A 19408-nucleotide genomic window follows, 5' to 3' on the forward strand; every position below is an offset into this window, starting at 1 on the left:
AGACAAAGGGAATGTATTCAGGGTGTTTGTATGGGGTTTAGAATATGATTTGCATTATTATTATTATTATTCAGACTTTCTAGGTTAACATCCACAGCTGAGCAGATATGGTGTACAGAATTAGGGGCAAAACATCAGGGCATCCAAGAGTCAAAACAACATCCCTGATCACCAACACTCTTTCCTTTGCATCCACAGCTAATCAACGTTACTTCCTGTATATCTTACTGAATCAAATACTGAAATAAGGCTTAATGTTCTGGTTTAAGGTCTGAAACTGGCTACCAGACAAGCATATGTGTTTATTCTGTATCTTCTGTGGTAAGGACCATATGAAGCCAATTAGCTGAACCAAACTTCTGATGTGTGTACGATGTAACATAAGAACAAATGAAGTCGCTCATAGGATGTGGCAAATCCAGCAAATACTAATAGTGTTGAAGAGATTGAGCGTGTTTTTTCACTTTTTGTGTGTAGAAAGGGTGAAGATGTCTTCAGATTCTTATCTTACCTTCTTGTCTCCTGCTGACGGAAGAAGGTCAAACTTTGTGTTTCTGTCTTGAGGGATCGGCTGTGTTTCGCTGGGTATGAAAACACTGAGAAAACACTCACACACACACACACAGACACACACACAGACACACACACACACACACACACACACACACACACAGACACACACACACACACACACACACACACACACACACACACACACACACACACACACACACACACACACACACACACGCCTGACGTGCTGGAGGTGATGGTTGCTATTTGCCGTCAGAAATGTTCTCTTGACGCATGACGACACAGAGAGGTACCCAAAGGATTCTGGGACCTGTACTACCCTCTCCAAAGCATGTGGGAACCTGTGCTTCTTCCATTTAATCACCTTGGACACCATCACATGACCAACAAAGTAAGTAGGCCACGACACACGACGGCACAATCCTCCAGAGAGCCCCTGTGTGTGTGTGTGTGTGTGTGTGTGTGTGTGTGTGTGTGTGTGTGTGTGTGTGTGTGTGTGTGTGTGTGTGTGTGTTAGAGAATGTGTGCCTTTACGTGTTTGTGTGTGTGTGTGTTAGAGAATGTGTGCCTGCAAGTGTGTGTGTGTGTGTGTGTGTATGTGTGTGTCTGTGAACATGGGTATGTGTGTGTGTTTGTGTGTGTGTGTGTGTATGAGTGTGTTTCTGAGAATGTGTGCCTGTACGTGTGTGTGTGTGTGTGTGTTATTGAATGTGTACCGGTATATGTGTCTGTGTGTGTGTTTATATATGGATATGTGTATGTGTGTACGTGTATGTGTATGTGTATGTGTGTTTGTGTGTGTGTCAGAGAATGTATGCCTGTACGTGTGTGTGTGTGTGTGTGTGTGTGTGTGTGTGGGTGCATGTGCATGTGTATGTGTATATGTATATGTGTATGCTTGTGAGTGTGTGTAAGATAATGTGTGCCTGTACGCGTTTGTGTGTGTGCATGTGTGTTAGAGAATGTGTGCCTGTATGTGTGTGTGTGTGTGTGTGTGTGATTGTGTGTGTGTTTGTGTGTGTATGCAGGAGTGTATGTGTATTTGTGTAAGTGTGTGTCTGTGTGTGTGTGTGTCTGTGTAAATGTGTGTATGTGTGTGTGTGTGTGTGTGTGTGTGTGTGTGTGTGTGTGTGTGTGTGTGTGTGTGTGTGTGGGGGGGGAGTTTGTGTGTGTTAGTGAATGTTTGCTTATCTTTATGTTAAAGACTGAGAAAGTGAGATGGAAAGAGTGAAAAAAATCCATATAGATATAAATAGAGAGAGAATGGAAATAGAAAACAGTATTAGCATGGCTGGACTCACATCACAAGAATAGAGAGACATTCACCCACGCACCGACAAGCACAGAGCACACACACACACACACACCTCCCAGGAAGATAGGAGCCAAGACATTTGGGAGCAGCCAAAACACACACACACGCACACAAATATGCACACATTCACACGTGCACCCTGGCACACAAACGCACGCACAAACACACGCACACGTTCACACACGCACCCACGCACACATAAGATTTAAAATGCATCATGAATACACACTGAATACACAAATACAGAATCAGAATCAATATATTGCCAAGTTCAATTTGCATGTACAAGGAAATTGTCATGGTGAGGTTGGTGCATAGAACCAAAAGCAGAACACTATTTACACCCTGAGCTCCTGAAGGATGATCCTAAAGGAGGCTGTGAGCATTGAGGCGGCTGGCGGCTATGAAGTGGATATGAAGCATGTGCTCTATAAGTATCATCGTTATAGCTCCACTTGGGTATGAATGTTTTATAACACATGGTTTGCTTACATGGTTGTAAAAGGTGTTGGTTGTGCTGGAACAGCAGGGCGTGCATGTACGTGTGCGTGCGTCCGTGCATGTGTGTGGGTGCGTTTCATAGACCAGAACCTGGCGCCAGATGGAAGACTTTGGAAGAGGTGATGACCGGGATGTGGTGGGGTCTGGTCCTGGAGGGGGATGGACCAGGACCACGGGACCAGGGATTATCCGTCTCCTCATGGAGTCATCACTGTTTAACCATGCCGTCTCCTCATGGAGTCATCACTGTTTAACCATGCCGTCTCCTCATGGAGTCATCACTGTTTAACCATGCCGCCTCCTCATGGAGTCATCACTGTTTAACCATGCCGTCTCCTCATGGAGTCAGCACTGTTTAACCATGCCGTCTCCTCATGGGGTCATCACTGTTTAACCCTGCCGTCTCCTCATGGGGTCATCACTGTTTAACCATGCCGTCTACTCATGGAGTCATCACTTCTTAACCATGCCGTCTACTAATGGATTGTTCCTAAAGGAGGTGTTCCTTTCTGTGGGCAGGATCCTCCTCAATGGAGATTAATCCAATGAGGGTCATTCACAAACTGCAGGAGTTTAACAAAAGTGTGGCTGGAGGTGGACTGTGTGTACTAGGAGGAGAGGAGAGAGCCCACAGCCGGGTGGTCTCCAGGGCTGAGGGTGTACTGGGAGGAGAGGAGAGAGCCCACAGCTCAAATGGCTGCAGAGCAGACCTGCTCTAAACCGGTCTACAGCCATTACAGAAACACAGGAAACATGTGCTATTAATTCCAGTGCAGATCTCCATGGGAAGCTCCTCACCAGAGTATGAGAGGAGGAACATTTCCAACCTAATAAATCATCGCCTGAATAGAGCAACCCACTGGGACTCCAGCGTGGGGCCTGACAGCGGTTTGTGTTCGCTGGTGGAGCTCAACCGCTGCCATCCATAGCTTATTCTCTACCTGCTGAGCTTTATATTTAGCTGCAGTACTGCTTTGATCCCGCTCATTTTCATTTTTAAATCATGCAAATAAATGATTAGCTGCTGCAGGGTTAATTCTGCACAACACTGGTGGATTCATAAAGAGGTCACAAGACAGAACCGGCAACATAGGACAGTATAATACAATATAGTACAGTTCAAGACAGCACCCACAACACAGGACAGTACAATACAATATGGTACAGTACAAGACAGTATCCACAACATAGAACAGTTGAATACAATATAGTAGAGTACAAGACAGAACCCACCACATAGGGCATCTCTCTTAAATGAAGATACACTCTCTCTCTTGAATGAAGATACACTCTCTCTCTTAAATGAAGACACACATATTCTCACTGAGCATTTACCTCGCTCAAAGCTGATGGATGCCGATGCTATTTGTAACAGAAATGGCAATTAAATAATAACTCTTAAATTGTACCTATAACCCTTTGAAGAACAGGTGGGAAAAAGTGATACCAGAGTGATGATCTGAATGTTTCTCTGCTGAATCTCCACCAATAGGAGGAGGCGTGACCCCTGAATGTCTCTTAGTGCTGGTGGTTTTGAGGCGTGAAGCGTACAGAGATATCGTCCCTCACCTCTCCGAACTAGGGTTGAAGTGGCACTGATATGATCTACACTTAAGAGCAGAATTATTTTAATGAATGGGCCCTCCTCCCAGCCTGGGGCCGCACCAGGGCCCTCCTCCCAGCCTGGGGCCGCACCAGGGCCCTCCTCCCAGCCTGGGGCCGGACCAGGGCCCTCCTCCCAGCCTGGGGCCGCACCGGGGCCCTCCTCCCAGCCTGGGGCCGCACCGGGGCCCTCCTCCCACCTTGGGGCTGGCCCGGGGCCCTCCTCCCAGCCTGGGGCCGCACCGGGGCCCTCCTCCCAGCCTGGGGCCGCACCGGGGCCCTCCTCCCAGCCTGGGGCCGCACCAGGGCCCTCCTCCCAGCCTGGGGCCGCACCGGGGCCCTGGTCCCACCTTGGGGCTGGCCCGGGGCCCTCCTCCCAGCCTGGGGCCGCACCGGGGCCCTCCTCCCAGCCTGGGGCCGCACCAGGGCCCTCCTCCCACCCTGGGGCCGCACCGGGGCCCTGGTCCCACCCTGGGGCCGGACCAGGGCCCTCCTCCCACCCTGGGGCCGCACCGGGGCCCTGGTCCCACCCTGGGGCCGGACCAGGGCCCTCCTCCCAGCCTGGGGCCGGATGATAGACGGTGCAGAGACAACATGTATAACTGCTATAAAATATAAAGTAATTTCTCCAAAACCAGTTTATTTTTTATCGTTATTCATTGAGGGACGCGTCAGCACATGTAAAAATAGAAGTAATTTCTATTTGAGCATTTTGCTCCGCGCCCGCTCGAGTGGGAGTGTTCCCTTACGATGATGTGATGCAGTGACACAGCGCAGGTTTAATGTTTAGAGGTTTTAAAGTTGAACTCCTGAAGACCTCTGGCCTGTGACGTCATGTCTTCTTTCATTCTTTCTATTTCATCAGAAGAGCAGCAGGGGAGTATATCTGACTAACCCTCTTCTCTACACAGATATGGAACATTTCTTTAACGCCATCTGAGAAACCAGTGGTTCTATGGAGCTCATTCTAACGGTTTGTCACAAGCAGAAATGAATGTTATCAATATCCTGCAGCATCCTCCCAATCTCCACGCACAGAGACACGGTCCCTTTAGGTCTGAGGCTCACTTTGAGGGGAACCGTCACTCATCCAAACTCGATGTCTATCGGCCCAGAATAAGGCAGGGGGGGGGGGGGGGGGGGGGGGCAGGACGTTTCAGAGCGGCTTGGGGGGGGTTGTCTCTGGTTCAGCACACTCCAACGGATTCTGACAGCCTGTTGGAGCCCCTCCCCCCGCCCCCATGGACAGCACGCCTGATCTGAGGGATTGACTGCGTCAGTCAAACACACACACACACACACACACACACACACACACACACACACACACACACACACACACACACACACACACACACACACACACAGACAGACACTTGTCCACTCTTAATCAAACAGACCTTCACAGGCACACTCCTCAGGCAGTGACACAGCCAGAGGAGCTCGACACACATCACCAGTCAAAGTTCTCCTCCACCTCCTCCTGCTCCTGTTGGACGCCATCTCCAGATGGGTTCTGGGGGAGAGCAGACATGACCAGAAAGGTAAACCAAACATACACAGACACAGAAATAAAGGATAAATTCACCCTCATTCCCTACCTTATGTGTTCGAACACTTCTGAAGCAGGCTGCAACGAGGACAACAGGAGTGAACCCAGGGCCCACATCGAGCCAGGACGTCAGCCTGTCCCAGCCTGTTCCTCTGAGTCCCCAGAGCGGCCCTGGGTCATCCAGAGCGTGTCTGTGCCACGCTGCGTGTCCTGGCGGGACGGCAATGCAGCGCCCGTCTGCTCGGACTGATAGCAGCCGCCCTGCCGGCCCGGGGGGGAGACACTGTCCCGGGCTCCACCGGGGTTATCACCCGGGCACCGGCCCACCAGCACACATCCACCGCTGCGGTAGTGTTTAAAGGGTGGTTGAGGGTCAACGGACCCCATTAGACAAAGCTACTTGATGTTATGTCATATTTTCAACCCAATTTCACCAGTTCACATCTTGGATGTCTGCGCTTGTATGATCACACACACACACACACACACACACACACACACACACACACACACACACACACACACACCTTATATTCGTTAGAAGATGTTAAGTAGCATTTTGTCTTTCAATAGAACTTTTGGAAATGTTCAACCTTTGTCAGAATATTGTGGTTTCATTTGGACAAAGTGGAAATGTGCAATGTTTGGTCTCTAGACCTAGACACCAACACTCCTCTTTCGGCTGCAAGACCAGTGTTTCAAAGATACAGATAGATTTTATATGTACAGTAAAAGAACAGCCTAGGAAAACACTTTGGATTAGGAATCTGCAGAAGGAAAAGAAAATGAAGGAAAATAGGTTTGGCTGAATCTGATATCAAATATCCCATTGGTATCTCTTCTCATCTTACAGGTGTAGTGTCTGTAAATAAAGCACTAACTTCACTCACATTGTTCTAGATCAGTAAGCCAGACAATAACATACTGAATATTCTGCCTAGGAACCAAATTGTCCAGTCTAGCTGTTGGTGACTAGCGGGGGCTTAAGCTCCCCCTGAAAATCCTCAACCCCCTCTAAGCCCTGCTCCAAAAAAAAACAGCCATTTTCTGATGAAAAATATGAATGGAAAAAGTATTATTTTAATTATGTGGCGATCAGCACGGGTATAACCAGACGGGAGCCCAAGTTATAGGAGTTCACAATTCTCGTGCACCATACTCTGCACGACCTGAGAGTTGCTGATATTTAAACACACCACGCACACACACACACACACACACACACACAACCCCCCCCCCCAACATAATTCTCTGACACCGCTGCTGCCTGTTTGGCCCCACAAGATCTTGTAACCAAGGGGTCATGCACCTTTTGATGTTACGTCTCCAGGCTTCTTACTCATGGGGTTAGTGTGATGTGTAGTGTTAGTTGAATAATGTGGCATGTGAAGCATCTGGTTACTCCCCCAACGCATGCAGGTTTACTTATTGGATAATCCAACATATGCTCCCGGCCATCGTCCCAGAGCCTGCACCGTTCAACATGGACATGATTGACTGCACGACCATGCGGACCAAGTGAAGCCAACCAAATTACACTTGCTTTTGATATCACTTATAATTTGTTCCAGAATTAAGTTCTTGAAAGTTGTTTAAGGGCATTCATGACAGATCTCTCCCGGTGCCTAGGCTGCTGTGATCGTCCGCAATCAACGCAAGCGCAGCCGAGGCATACTCGTTAGGTTCCAACTCATTAGGCTTCCACCTCAAGTGGAAAAAAGGCAATGTTCATCCCTGGAGATTAATATAAAGCAGCACATTGGCTGCCCTGCAGCTTGTAGAAAGGGGACTGATAAGAAGAAAACAGGCAGAAGTGACCGTATCTGCTCTCCCCAAATGACTAAGAGGACGTTCGCAACACGAGTCTCTGTTCCCTCCATGGAGGTTCCAGTTCATAAAGCAAGTATTATTCGATTGCATTCAAGTACCAAAAACTCAGTTGTTTATGAGCCACTTTCGGTTCGCAAGACTGAGGAGTTTCATTTTTTCAAGATATTGAAGGCCCCAGACTCCTTGCTGGGAAGATGATCATACATGACGGCTGCTTTGTGACAAACCAAAGGCCTGCCGACACAAAGGATACGAGAGAACTTAGGCTGGACCCAGTGACTCAAGGGCCATGAAAATCAACAGCATCCCCATTTAGATAGTTTTCACGTTGAGACTTTCCCGATCTTTATTCGTTGTGCAGTCGCTCCAAGTGTTGATTTAGTGATACCCGACAAGCGACGGCAGTTGGTGAGCATCCACCAGGTGATCTCCGACCACGCCCCTTTTAGAGGGACCAGTCGGAACAACACAGGCTCAGAACCCTAGGAACGAGTCTGCTCTTTTAGTAGGAACAACACAGGCTCAGAACCCTAGGAATGAGTCTGCTCTTATTACAGTGGCTAGTAGGAACACAGGCTCAGAACCCTATAGGAATGAGTCTGCTCCTGGTAGGGAAAGGAGCAAAGGGTGTATTCAAGTTTAATAAGGGTCAACAGAAGGCCGAGACTAGCGTGCTCCAATCTCAGGGCGGCCTCAGAGGGCTCATTAATGCAGGCCAGTGTTTAAAGGGTGGTTGAGGGTCAACGGACCCCATTAGACAAAGCTACTTGATGTTATGTCATATTTCCAACCCAATTTCACCAGTTCACATCTGCAGTTTAAATGGTTAACCTATGTGTTCAATCAAAATCGGAATAAAAAAACTTGTGCACGTTGAAAGGGTATGCGAGGTCAAGAAAAGTGCCTGATGTCTAGAAAAGAGCTTGAGGTCTAGAAAAGCGCTATGGTTGGAACCAAAAGTGAAGAAATCTCAGCCGATTTTGTTCTGAAATACGTTTTTCCAAATATAATTTACATTATGTTTGAGGAACCAAATAAGCTTCTGCTATTATTAATGTGGGCATACAGTCATGTTTTAAACTCAAATTACCATTCGGGAAATTGCTTTTACTATAAAAAGGAACTGTATTGAAATATTGTAGCAAAAAACTGAAACAAGGTTTTCAAGAAAGCTGCATTTTAGAAATACAAATGCTAAAGGTTATGAGGCAATCACAAGAAATACAAACGCGGAAGAACGCGTTTTCCATTTCAAACTGACGGTTTGAAAATGTTGTGTAATGAAATATACACTTCAATTTCTTTAAGAATATGTTCTGCGACATACAAATATGAAATACTTTACAGAATGATGGGGGGAAACAAACAGTAAAAAAAAAATGATATCGATACAAGCCGTAGACAGACTAAGCAAAACCATGACATTGCTTAGTTCATATTCCCATAGATCCAATACCCAACAGACTGATGAAGGCTGCAGTCTTGCATATCTCATGGAACACATGAAGGACTCATAAAACAACATGGGATGATGTCAACTGCAATAACTTAAATAAAGAACTTGGGGTGTACTCAAAGTTTTTCTGCCTCAGGTGAATAGAGACGTTAACAGTGGGCAGAACAAGTCAGGGATCCTAAAAACGCTGTTATCTTACTAAACCTGAGAGGAACACACACACACACACACACACACACACACACACACACACACACACACACACACACACACACACACACACACAAAAACATTAATCTGTAGTGAAACTTAATCAGGGCCGTCAATCTTCAACACCTCAAATCCAATATTACCACCAAAGCGCATAGGTATAGTATTTTAAATAGGAACACAGTAACACAAATGCGTGGGTAAAAACTAGAAACAGAAAACTCACATCGACAGTCTACAGTTACACAGCTAAAAGTTTGAAATGGCAAAGAGCTTGTAATTATCAAACTCGTGAAAAGCACGATAAGGCACTAGAAATGGTGTGGGCACATGGTGTACTTTCTACAAACAGGTGCAAGTCCAAAAAGAGGCCGGACATGTTCCAATACTGATTGGGGCAGTCTCTGATGTCACCGACCATGTGATCCCTTTCTGACATGTCCCAGCTGTGTTCTCGCAGCATGTGGACAGATAACTTTCCGATTAGGTAGGTGAAAGTCATTTAGTCCCAGAAGGAGGTCTTCAGCCCAACGCAGCGGGCAGCACCCGGTCTCAGTCCTCTGCAAACAGCACATAAGGCATGCCCAAGCACTGATCTCCAGGAGGGACATTGGGAATGCCCAGCCACTGATCTCCAGGAGGGACATTGGGAATGCCCAGGCACTGATCTCCAGGAGGGACATTGGGAATGCCCAGCCACTGATCTCCAGGAGGGACATTGGGAATGCCCAGGCACTGATCTCCAGGAGGGACATTGGGAATGCCCAGGCACTGATCTCCAGGAGGGACATTGGGAATGCCCAGGCACTGATCTCCAGGAGGGACATTGGGAATGCCCAGGCACTGATCTCCAGGAGGGACATTGGGAATGCCCAGCCACTAGTCTCTAGGAGGGGACACTGGGAATGCCCAGGCACTAGTCTCTAGGAGGGACATTGGGAATGCCCAGGCACTAGTCTCCTGATCTCCAGGATGGACATTGGGAATGCCCAGGCACTAGTCTCCTGATCTCCAGGATGGACATGTTTTCATGGTTCAGCTTTGATGACTGATAACCCATTTCATTTTTAGTCCTACAGGTTTATGCTGACTTCAGCGAGCTGGCCTGAGCTGGTTTGGGTCTTTAAAAAAAAGCCAGGGACTGCTAGGGCTTTAATGAAAATCTGGTGACATTTAAAAAAAAATAAAAAAAAACTCGCCAAATAACATCCCTTATTAAAAAAGTAAAAAAAAAACACACAGAAAAACAAATCAAATTCAAACAAACCTCAATCCATCCACGCACACCACTGTGGGTTTGGGCTGTCGGACGGGGCGCACCGAGAAGTCATGCGTTGGTAGTCCTGGCATTACAAAGACCTTTAGTGTACTAAATGGGCCATGGGCTTGAGGCGGCTGCCCAGGGGGAGCGGCGCAGGTCCAGGGGGGGGGGAGAGTCTCTTCATGGGGAACAGGTCACTCATGTCTTCTGTGTGAAAGTGTCTCATGATCGAAGGTAATATCACAAAGTAGCAAAAACATGAAATGAAAGATAAGTGTGGATAGTAAACAGAGCAGTGGAGGAGACGGCGGGCTGCGGATCACACCTCTTCAAAGAACGCCATCTGAGACATGTAGGCAGAGTTCCGCTGGACAGAAACACTCACTTTAGTATTCAGGTTACATTTCAGTACTTATAGGAACATATATAAATATATATACAAATATATACACATGTTCATGTTTCAAGTTGATTGATAGAATTGTCATTTTTACCAGCAACAAATCTCTCAACAGAAACAAAATGTTAAAAGCATGTCACTTGACCCCTCATTTCATTTCAACATGCATAAGAGACACTCATCATGATCTTATATCAATATCTCTACATAACCATCCATCTCTATAGATATCTCTATCTTTATAGCTATCTATGGATAGCGTGTCACCCGTCTCTGCAGTGGTTTGTGTTGACTCATCTCTGATTGGTCGAGCAGGAACCAGGCGTAGGGTTTTGTTTTCGAAAAGCCAGGCGTAAGAATACTATACTCGCATCCGGATCAATCTAAACACTGTTCTCAGTGATTGTGATCTAGCAGCCGTTTCTCTGCACGACATTTTATATTTTTCACACAGATGCTATTTCAACACGTGTTCATTGGAGCACTCGGTCTAGACCGTTCCATTTTCAGACGGGATTGAGATTTGGGTTGAAAGCTCTGTGCTGCCCCCATGTGAGCACGTTATGCGCCATTATAAATGCAGGAGGCTCCGACAAGAGGGGCGTCTCTTGGTCACCACGTGGGGACGCACTGAACCCCGTAGAAGGGTTAAATCTGGCGTGCTGGGCATACTCACGTTGCTGTGGGGCTGAGCGTAATGGGGCTGGGCGTACTGGCGGACATCCCCCCGCAGGCTGTAGAGGCTGGCCTGCTGCTGCTGCTGCTCCTCCAGCTTCAGAGACTCGATCTCCGTCTTCAGCTCCTTCAGCTGGTCCTGCAGGTGCTTACTCTTCTCCATGTACTCCAGCCTGCAGGGGGGGGGGGAGGAGAAGGAGCAGGTTGGTTTCAAGTGAGGGATGAAAAGGGAGGAAAGAGAGAGAGTGAAGGAGTGAGCGACAGCGACGGCAGAGGAGAGAGGCGGGGGAATTGTTAACACACGAGTAAAAACCAAAGGAACAGGGAGAAGAAAGTGTCCCAACATCAGTTAACAGAGTACGCGGCAGACCTCGGAGTGAGGCAGAGAGACGCAGGGGGAGCCAAGGGTGAGGAGGCGGGACGCGGGTCAGGGGGAAACTAAAAAGGGTACAACCCAACTGGGTGGACACCACAAACGAGAGGAGGAGAGACCCCGAAGGGCCGCGCACAGCGGGGGGGGGGGTCCCATACCTCTCCCTCTCGATCTCCATGGACAGCCGCTTCATGTCCGAGTCCTTGAAGTCCAGACGCATGGATGCCGCGTCGCAGCCGGCCTCCGCAGCCTCGGGGGGAGGGGGTGGCGGGGGAGGAGGTGGCGTGGAGTAGGCCGCTATGAGCTGCAAAGCACAATCTATTATCAACATGGGAGGAGGAACCTAGACCCAGGGCTGGACTGGAAGTGTGACGTTGAATGAGTGCAAACCCAATGTACGGACAATAAAACACCAGGGTATGAACTTGGGCGTACCGGGTACGTGGTCTTGGTGATCTCCAGGAGCTTCTGTTTGGCTCGGCGCTCCGCGTCTTTGGCCTCAGTCAGGTCCTGCTTCAGGTGATCCGCTTCCTTCAACCTGCACACCAGTTAGAGAGATAACTACAACAACCATCTTCCTTTAACCTGCACTCCAGTTAGAGAGGTAACTACAACAACCATCTTCCTTTAACCTGCACTCCAGTTAGAGAGGTAACTACAACAACTATCTTCCTTTAACCTGCACTCCAGTTAGAGAGGCAACTACACTAACAGCTTCCTTTAACCTGCAGACCGGTAAGAGGATAAATAACAGGACCACACCAGTTCATTCACCAGTGGAATGGAGGGTACCCTGAACAATGTATGGCAAGGGAAGATCAATCAATAAAAATACATGAATTGCCCGTCTATTGTCCTTCGCCAGGGAACATCAGGTGCATTACACACTGGTTTGAGAAGGTGGTGAAATTCTGAGAATTCGGGATTAACATGTTGGCTGTTGACTATCACCCTGGAATTGTACAAAATAACTTCTGACCACCTTTATGATGCTTCCTGACATACGTTTCAGCTTTGTTACAGGAAATGTGTGAATAAAGTTGTGCGGGGGAAACAACACAGTAAGTGGCCCCGCTGCAGACCTCCGCTCCGACTGCTCCACCAGCTTGACGGCCAGCTGCTCCGCCTCCCTCATCTTCTGCTCCATCAGCCTCTTCTCCTCCTTGGTCTTCATGGCCGTCACCTCCAGCCGCTGCCTCTCCTGCTCCGAGTCGGCGGCCTTGTGGGCCAGCAGCTTGGCCTCCTCCTCCGCTATCTGGGCCTTCTCCGCCAGCAGGTCCGCCGTCTCCTCCGACCGCAGCTGGGGAGGAAATGCCTTATTAGGTTAAAAAGGGTCGACTAACGTTTACGTATTATAATATTGGATAGGTTTTTGAGTGCTGTATTTACATTATCCAAATTGTATCCGATATTGTCCAAACACTGATAAATCTGTAGTTGTATTCATGGTAACGGTTAGGGTTCGTTACAGTTACAGCGCTTTAACCACCAACTTCCTGGGAAGCACTCCGACACAGTATTCCCGCAGAGACCTCCTGTGTTGATATGATATTTAAATAGAGATCTAGCTTGCGCTGCTTTAATAGGTCATGCCAGCCACCAAGCTCAGGCAGCGGTTTCAACATTGACCATTTTTGTAAATGGATCAAATGTTGGTCGCAGACGTGACGCGTGCAATGTAAAGAATAGAATCTTTCCAGGGAGTCCCGCCCTCACCAGTGCCTCATTGGCCAATCGTGCTTCGTCTTGGAGCTGAAAGAGTCTCCTCTCCATCTCCTCTTTGGCCCGCTCCGCCTCCTCCCTCATCTGCTTCTCCCGGGCCAGGATTTGCCGCTCCACCTGGCGAGAGAGAGAGAGAGCCAGCGAAGGGTTGAAACTAAGTTCAATTTAAATATGCAGACAAACAGATAAACCATTCTGTTAGTGTTGAAGTACTTGGCTTAATTAATGCATTTGGTCGTTTTTCAGAGACTTTTCGGAGGACTACAAACCATTTGGAGCGCAGTGGGTGTGGCCTACTTGAGTGCAGTGAATATTGATGCTGTTTTTGTCTCGATTAGTTTGTTTTGGATATAAAAGTATCACACCTAAATCCACCGAGAACATGACGCAGCAGGTGTGCTTTCATCGTATTCCATTAATCTTACTACTTCAATAGGTTCACTTCATCTAAAGAGTCCTTTTTCATGTTGGACCTCAGCAGGACTGCAGAGCACAGTTTGAATTTTAAATCAGTCTGGCCGTGGCTCGAGAGGAATTGATTTCCAAATATGAAATCAAATAAATAAAACTTGAGCCATGCCTTTTTCTTTCACCGTTGTTATTTCAGACCAAACTTTTTTAATTGCCCCTTAGTTCGCTACAACCTTCTTAGGCGCCACAATCTTTTTTTTTTTCTTTTTTTTTTTTAAGTTCAGCAGACTGTGGCCTTCTTTTTGGTCAGGACAAAACTCCCTGAGCACTGAATGGTCCAATCGTTTCGGTGGGATCAAGGCCACACTGATCTGCAGAGGGGAACGGGATGGTGGGGGTGTGTTGGGCCCATGTCTTAAAAGCGGACCTTCTTGCGGGCCTTCTCTTCTTTGGCCTGAGCCTTCATCTGCTGCACTTCGATGGAGTCCACCTTCCTCCTCCTCATGAACAGGTCATGGTTGCCGATGCACAGCTGCAGGATCTGGAAGAGTCCCGGACAAGAGCCCTTAGATGTCTCACCTCATCAATTAAGCATTTTTGTGAGAAATTCCATCTGATCGATGAAGAACCGAACTCACCAGTTTGTTGACACGCAGCTGGGAAGAGTAAAACTTGAACACATCTTTCTTCTTGTCCAGGGGTTTAATAGTGAACTGGATTGTGGAAATAAAGTTAGAAACGGCTTACGGGTAATATACAAGCCACAAGGAATTTAAAATAGAGGCCAACTTATTTGAATTATATGTTTTCAAAAGAAAATGTAAAATAATTTCCACCCAGGAAGGCGGTTCCATAGCGCCCTCTATTGCCCTATCACAGCTAGTCCAGATCATGAAACATCAGGGTGCACCACCAGAAAGTAATCATTAATACACAGCCCAGTCCCCACCTCCTTCTCGCTGTAGGATATGTTGCGGATGTCGCTCCAGGGGAAGGACTTGTTGGGGTTGAGCTTGCTGTTGGGGCTGTAGATGTGGAGACCCTGGGCGTCCACACCCAGCAGCAGGTCTGTGTCTCTCTTGTTTTGCTGTCATTTATCATTTGGACAAAAACAGGACGCAAGCAGGTAATCAACACATGTACTGAGTGGCTGTGTATCTGTGGTCTGCGAGGAGGTTACACTTCTAACAATTTTTTAATGGATCCAAGAAATGCAAAGTTGATTTTAGGCTTTGGTCGGGTGACTTAAATGGAAACACTGTTTCTGTTCTTCCACACTTCACTCGCATAACAATAAGCACGTTGGCATAAACAGACTAAATAATTTCACCTTCTTGGCGAGCCACATATTTTCATAGCCGGCGATGAAATACTTAATAGACTTCTGGTCAGGATTTTTTTGTTAAGATTAAATGGATTGCAGTGTTTATTCTGCTAGGTGTCCCCCTTCGGCTTACCACATGTATTTGAGAACAAAGGAAGCATCCCAAAAGAAAACTTCAAGGAATCTAGGAAAGAAGAACGAGCAGCAGTGTTTGAGTTTGAAAAAAAAACAACAATTCTTACAGTTATGGCAAAGTAGCTGATGCCGTACATCTCAAGGTCCTGGGCAATCTTGAGGTAGTCCATCTCAGCTTCATCTCTGCAGGGGTCCAAACAAAAGCAAAACAATAAGAAGAGTCTGACCTCATTTGACAGAAATCCTATTCCTTATTTATGACCACTTGATAAACTAATATGCATGTACTGACTAAATCAAACCCCATTAACACAATGGATGGAATAGTCCCACATGAACACACATGAACCGACAGCCATGTGGGCTTTAATGCTCAGTGTTGGTTAACAGAAAGAGGTACGTTTGCGAAGCCCTTGTTTAGATTGCATTTACAGCAACGCATCTCATTTGCCATGTTGGCAATGATACGCCTGGGGCTAGAGTATAGTTTAACAGCTTCTGTACAGGAGAGATTAGGATGATGATGTTGTACCTGGCGATACCTCTGTGCTCTGCATACCATGCAGTGATCTTCTCCTCCCACATCTCCGCTGTCATTTGGTACTGCATCAGAACCTGAGGAAGACAGACGTTTATACTAGGGCGACAGACAGACAGACAGACAGACAGACAGACAGACAGACAGACAGACAGACAGACAGACAGACAGACAGACAGACAGACAGACACTTACCCTTTGAGGCAACAGCTCATCTTGGGCTAAGAACCCAGGCTTGTGGAAGTTTGGGTCATAATCCCCATACTGCGTTAATTGAAAAGAAAGAAAAGAGATTTGGGAAAATGGTTACCGAGACACTCCAAAACAGACCTAAAGTACTTGATGCCTCAATGATATCTGATAGTGCAGAGCAGGAAAGGTTTCCACAAGGTCACCTTTGCTTCAGTAGGAGCTACTTACCTTGGCTTGGACAGCGTAGGACGCCAGCAGAACCGAGGCTTCGGGAGAGCAGAAGATCTCTTCATCCAAAATCTGTTTCTTCACCTATCAAACGTTATGTGTAAGTCACAAAGTGAACAAGGGAAAAACACTTTAACGCTTCAATTCCACCTGTTGTCTAGCCTAAATGACAACAGTCATGTCAATGTCTTACTGTGGGGTGAAACTCTGCAGAGTGTGACCAAAATAAATTAAGCTAATCTTATGTTGAAGGAGTTTTAAGAGGTAACGCTAGCCTATAAAGGGTAAATGGGCTCCAGTTTGAATAAAGGGCTTTGTCTTTAGCTTACTCAATAGTAAAGCTGAGGAATGATTGAATCGTGATTGCCCTCTCCTTAGCTAAAAACCCAACACCTGATGTTAATTCACAATAGCAATTGAGAACACCTTTAACACCTCCATTTTGTAAAATATTGTTGATGAAAACTTGATACTTGAACTAACCCTAACTGTAATTGCAACATTAGTTAACCGCCATCTGTGAAAGGTAAACCTGACCTGAATGCAGATGTAAATAACCCTGTTCCCATAGTAGTGGTTTACAAAGAGCAGAAGCAGTCGCATCCTCACCTGAAGGAAGAAGAGGTGCTGCGTAATCTCCTGGACCAATTCTTCTTCTACTTTTTCGGGGAAGAACTTAGCCAAGAAACTAAAGGTTATCGGTGAGTCCTTGGGAACTTCCTGATCGAGGACCTGCATCATCAGAAACATACAACAATATGAGACAAGCCCACCAGGTGAACTGGGGACTGGTAATCAGCTGGGGTCCTCCATTTCCCCGCACAACATACACTTCACTTCATTTAGAGAAGTCTGCCGTCTGCAGTGTTTGTTGAGCGGTGTCAGTCAACCTTTGCAGCTGATTGGCTTAGCTTCAGTAAGCGGGATATGGATGGACCGAATGGCGGCATTGCCCTGTTTTTAGTTCATTTCCTGCCCTTGGGCATTTAGAAATCAATGCATGCAGCTTTTCTAAATTGACACATTCAAGAGCATTAAATAAATTAATCTTTACTAAGTGATGCATGCTTACCCTCTTCTCAGGCTTCAGCCAGGCGTACGTGTCCTTCACGGTGTAGCGGAGGCCAAAGAACCAGGTCTCTCTCAGACCAACCGTCCTGCACACCAAATCAAACAGGTCCTTCCCCTTCCACTTGACCTGCAGGGGAGACAGAAAAACACCTGGCTTTGACTCTCTGTGTGGAGGAGGTCAAGTGAAATGCTAATCCTACATTTTGAATTGTGGTCATTTTTAAACCACTAAAACATATCCAATGGTCTCACACACACACCCAATAATATTCAAAAATATGTTTTAAATAGTGCATAATCCCCTTAGAATGACCCCTTTAATTCTACATAGGGGGCAGGTCCTCTTCAACGGAGCCCAGTGGTGAAGTTAAAAATAGTGAATGGCAGTTTGTGTGTTGTTGGGATCGTTTCTGAGGTTCTTTTCACTGTTCCACTCCAAAGATTGACCATCACTATTTCTGAGAAGGTTAGTATCCATAACCAAACTGTTGTGATACAACTGCAAACTGTCATGTTATCAAAAGTAAGCTATATTCACATCCTGCAGTGCAAGTTAACATGATTAGCTTGTAGACCCAACTTCTTGAGGTGAATGATCAATACAGAAAACAGATAGCTAATATGATAGGTCTCCGAATGTAGTTGAAACTATGAATGCATGGAGAGGACTGTGTTTGAGAAACGTGAATAGGCCGTTACCACTGCCATGTCCTACACCATGTATAGTCCCCATGAAGACTATGACAAAGATAGCTGATTGGTATTGATTGAGGTTCAACAGATTTATTCACAGAATCAGGCCCTCAAAACATGACCTTGCCTGCCAAGAAAGGGGCTAACTACAACCAACTGAAAAAATCAAAACAAATGGGAAGAAGTCGCTTTACTGAAAGTGATTCAATACCTCGCAGCTGAATTCCATTTCAGCATCCATGGTGATGACTTTGACTTTAAAGGTCTTTGGTTGTTTCTTTTTTAAGCCCAGTATAGACATCTTGGAGGTCTGAAGTTAAAAGGGAATCAGGAATCGAACGAAAACGGACTGTAAAATAAGAAACAGACATTATTCACTTCATTAAAAGATCTTTGTTTTGCACATTGCTGTAATGCATATTGCCCAAACCAAGAACGCTAGAAAAAGTTGTACTCGAGTTCATCACTTTTGGGGATACAAGACCCATCTATTACACATTAGGTTACAAAAGGACACTAGGACAAGAAGATTGTCTCACACTGGGCATACTTATTACATGCGTGTGAAAGATGAACGTGACATGGACAGATTGGCATGTGTAGGATAGCATACCATTAAACTGTGCAGAACAGATTACATTTTTACACATCCATAGTTTACCTTCGCAATGACTTAATCACGGGCTGGTCCTCTGGAAAAGTAATAAATCCTGTAGTTAAATTGTGATGGTGGAGACGATGGGACTCGTACAGTGGGTTGAAAAGTTAGCTAGCTAGCGTTAGTTTTCCAACTGTGCCACAAAAACAGACCAAAATAAATAATATAAAAAGTTGCAGACTTGGCAAATCGCCATAATTGCCTCACGCAAATAAAGTATTCTACGGCTATCTGGTTTTATTGCGTATTAATGGAAAGGATGAAGAGGTTAAAAGACAACAGGAGTAGCTACAGTTAGCTTAGCTGTTTTGGTTGGTTTGGTCAGACTACAGGCGAGAAACAGAAATGCATCTCCGCGCAGTGCGCATGTTCACCAGGGACAACAAGCTATGCTGGCGTGTCACGTTTAAAATACTATTTATTCTTTATTTTATGTGCAATGCGGTGTGGTTCCCGCGACATGACATTATGGACTTAACATAGGTTTTGGAATAGGAAAATATTGTTACAATATATCTTTTTGACATGTATAAAATAAAATACCTACCTGAATACTTACCAAATATCTTGAACATCAGAGGGAGATTAAGACATATTTAATTTACTGGTACCGTTCCATCCTCATCAACAGGCAACAGCTGATATGGGTCACTAGCACCTCCTTCCTCCTGGTTCCAGCTGTGGATCAGTAACACCTCCATTGGTTCCAGCTGGGTCACTACTAGCA

General features: G+C 46.3%; 2 protein-coding genes across 3 annotated transcripts; one reads left to right on the forward strand and one right to left on the reverse strand.

The window, feature by feature from the left end:
- Window positions 1-3985: 3985 nt before the first annotated feature.
- On the forward strand, window positions 3986-5754 carry LOC130386005 (proline-rich protein 2-like). The gene is made up of 3 exons (XM_056594793.1): window positions 3986-4533; window positions 5462-5496; window positions 5579-5754. The coding sequence occupies exons 1-3, from the start codon at window positions 3986-3988 to the stop codon at window positions 5752-5754; spliced, it is 759 nt and encodes a 252-aa protein (XP_056450768.1).
- A 1253-nt stretch (window positions 5755-7007) lies between these two features.
- Window positions 7008-19381, reverse strand: nf2b (NF2, moesin-ezrin-radixin like (MERLIN) tumor suppressor b). 2 transcript variants are annotated; one of them, XM_056594588.1, is made up of 17 exons: window positions 18685-19381; window positions 18235-18372; window positions 17332-17457; window positions 16869-16991; window positions 16260-16343; window positions 16035-16103; window positions 15834-15916; window positions 15409-15484; window positions 14792-14929; window positions 14481-14555; window positions 14270-14383; window positions 13426-13548; window positions 12792-13009; window positions 12145-12247; window positions 11868-12013; window positions 11338-11509; window positions 7010-10628 (listed from the first exon to the last, which is right to left on the reverse strand). In XM_056594588.1, the coding sequence occupies exons 2-17, from the start codon at window positions 18322-18324 to the stop codon at window positions 10581-10583; spliced, it is 1788 nt and encodes a 595-aa protein (XP_056450563.1). In that variant the 5' UTR covers window positions 18325-18372; window positions 18685-19381; the 3' UTR covers window positions 7010-10580. The 2 variants fall into 2 exon arrangements, with proteins under 2 accessions (XP_056450564.1, XP_056450563.1); XM_056594589.1 differs by lacking the exon at window positions 18685-19381 and having other exon boundaries at window positions 7008-10628; window positions 18235-18334.
- Window positions 19382-19408: the final 27 nt, after the last annotated feature.

The sequence above is a fragment of the Gadus chalcogrammus genome, chromosome 7, assembly GCF_026213295.1.
Source record: "Gadus chalcogrammus isolate NIFS_2021 chromosome 7, NIFS_Gcha_1.0, whole genome shotgun sequence".
Taxonomy (NCBI): Eukaryota; Metazoa; Chordata; class Actinopteri; order Gadiformes; family Gadidae; genus Gadus; species Gadus chalcogrammus.

What these genes read in the sequence shown, in the direction of transcription:
- LOC130386005 (XM_056594793.1), top strand. Translation starts at nt 3,986, where the DNA reads ATGGGCCCTCCTCCCAGCCTGGGGCCGCACCAGGGCCCTCCTCCCAGC. An exon ending in CTGGGGCCGGATGATAGACG is followed by an intron (nt 4,534 to 5,461) that starts GTGCAGAGACAA and finishes CGCCATCTCCAG; the next exon opens with ATGGGTTCTGGGGGAGAGCA. An exon ending in GAGCAGACATGACCAGAAAG is followed by an intron (nt 5,497 to 5,578) that starts GTAAACCAAACA and finishes ACACTTCTGAAG; the next exon opens with CAGGCTGCAACGAGGACAAC.
- nf2b (XM_056594589.1), bottom strand. Translation starts at nt 18,324, where the DNA reads ATGTCTATACTGGGCTTAAAAAAGAAACAACCAAAGACCTTTAAAGTC. An exon ending in AGCACCTCTTCTTCCTTCAG is followed by an intron (nt 16,344 to 16,868) that starts GTGAGGATGCGA and finishes AACGTTTGATAG; the next exon opens with GTGAAGAAACAGATTTTGGA. An exon ending in ACGCTCAGCCCCACAGCAAC is followed by an intron (nt 10,629 to 11,337) that starts GTGAGTATGCCC and finishes GTTTCTGTCCAG; the next exon opens with CGGAACTCTGCCTACATGTC.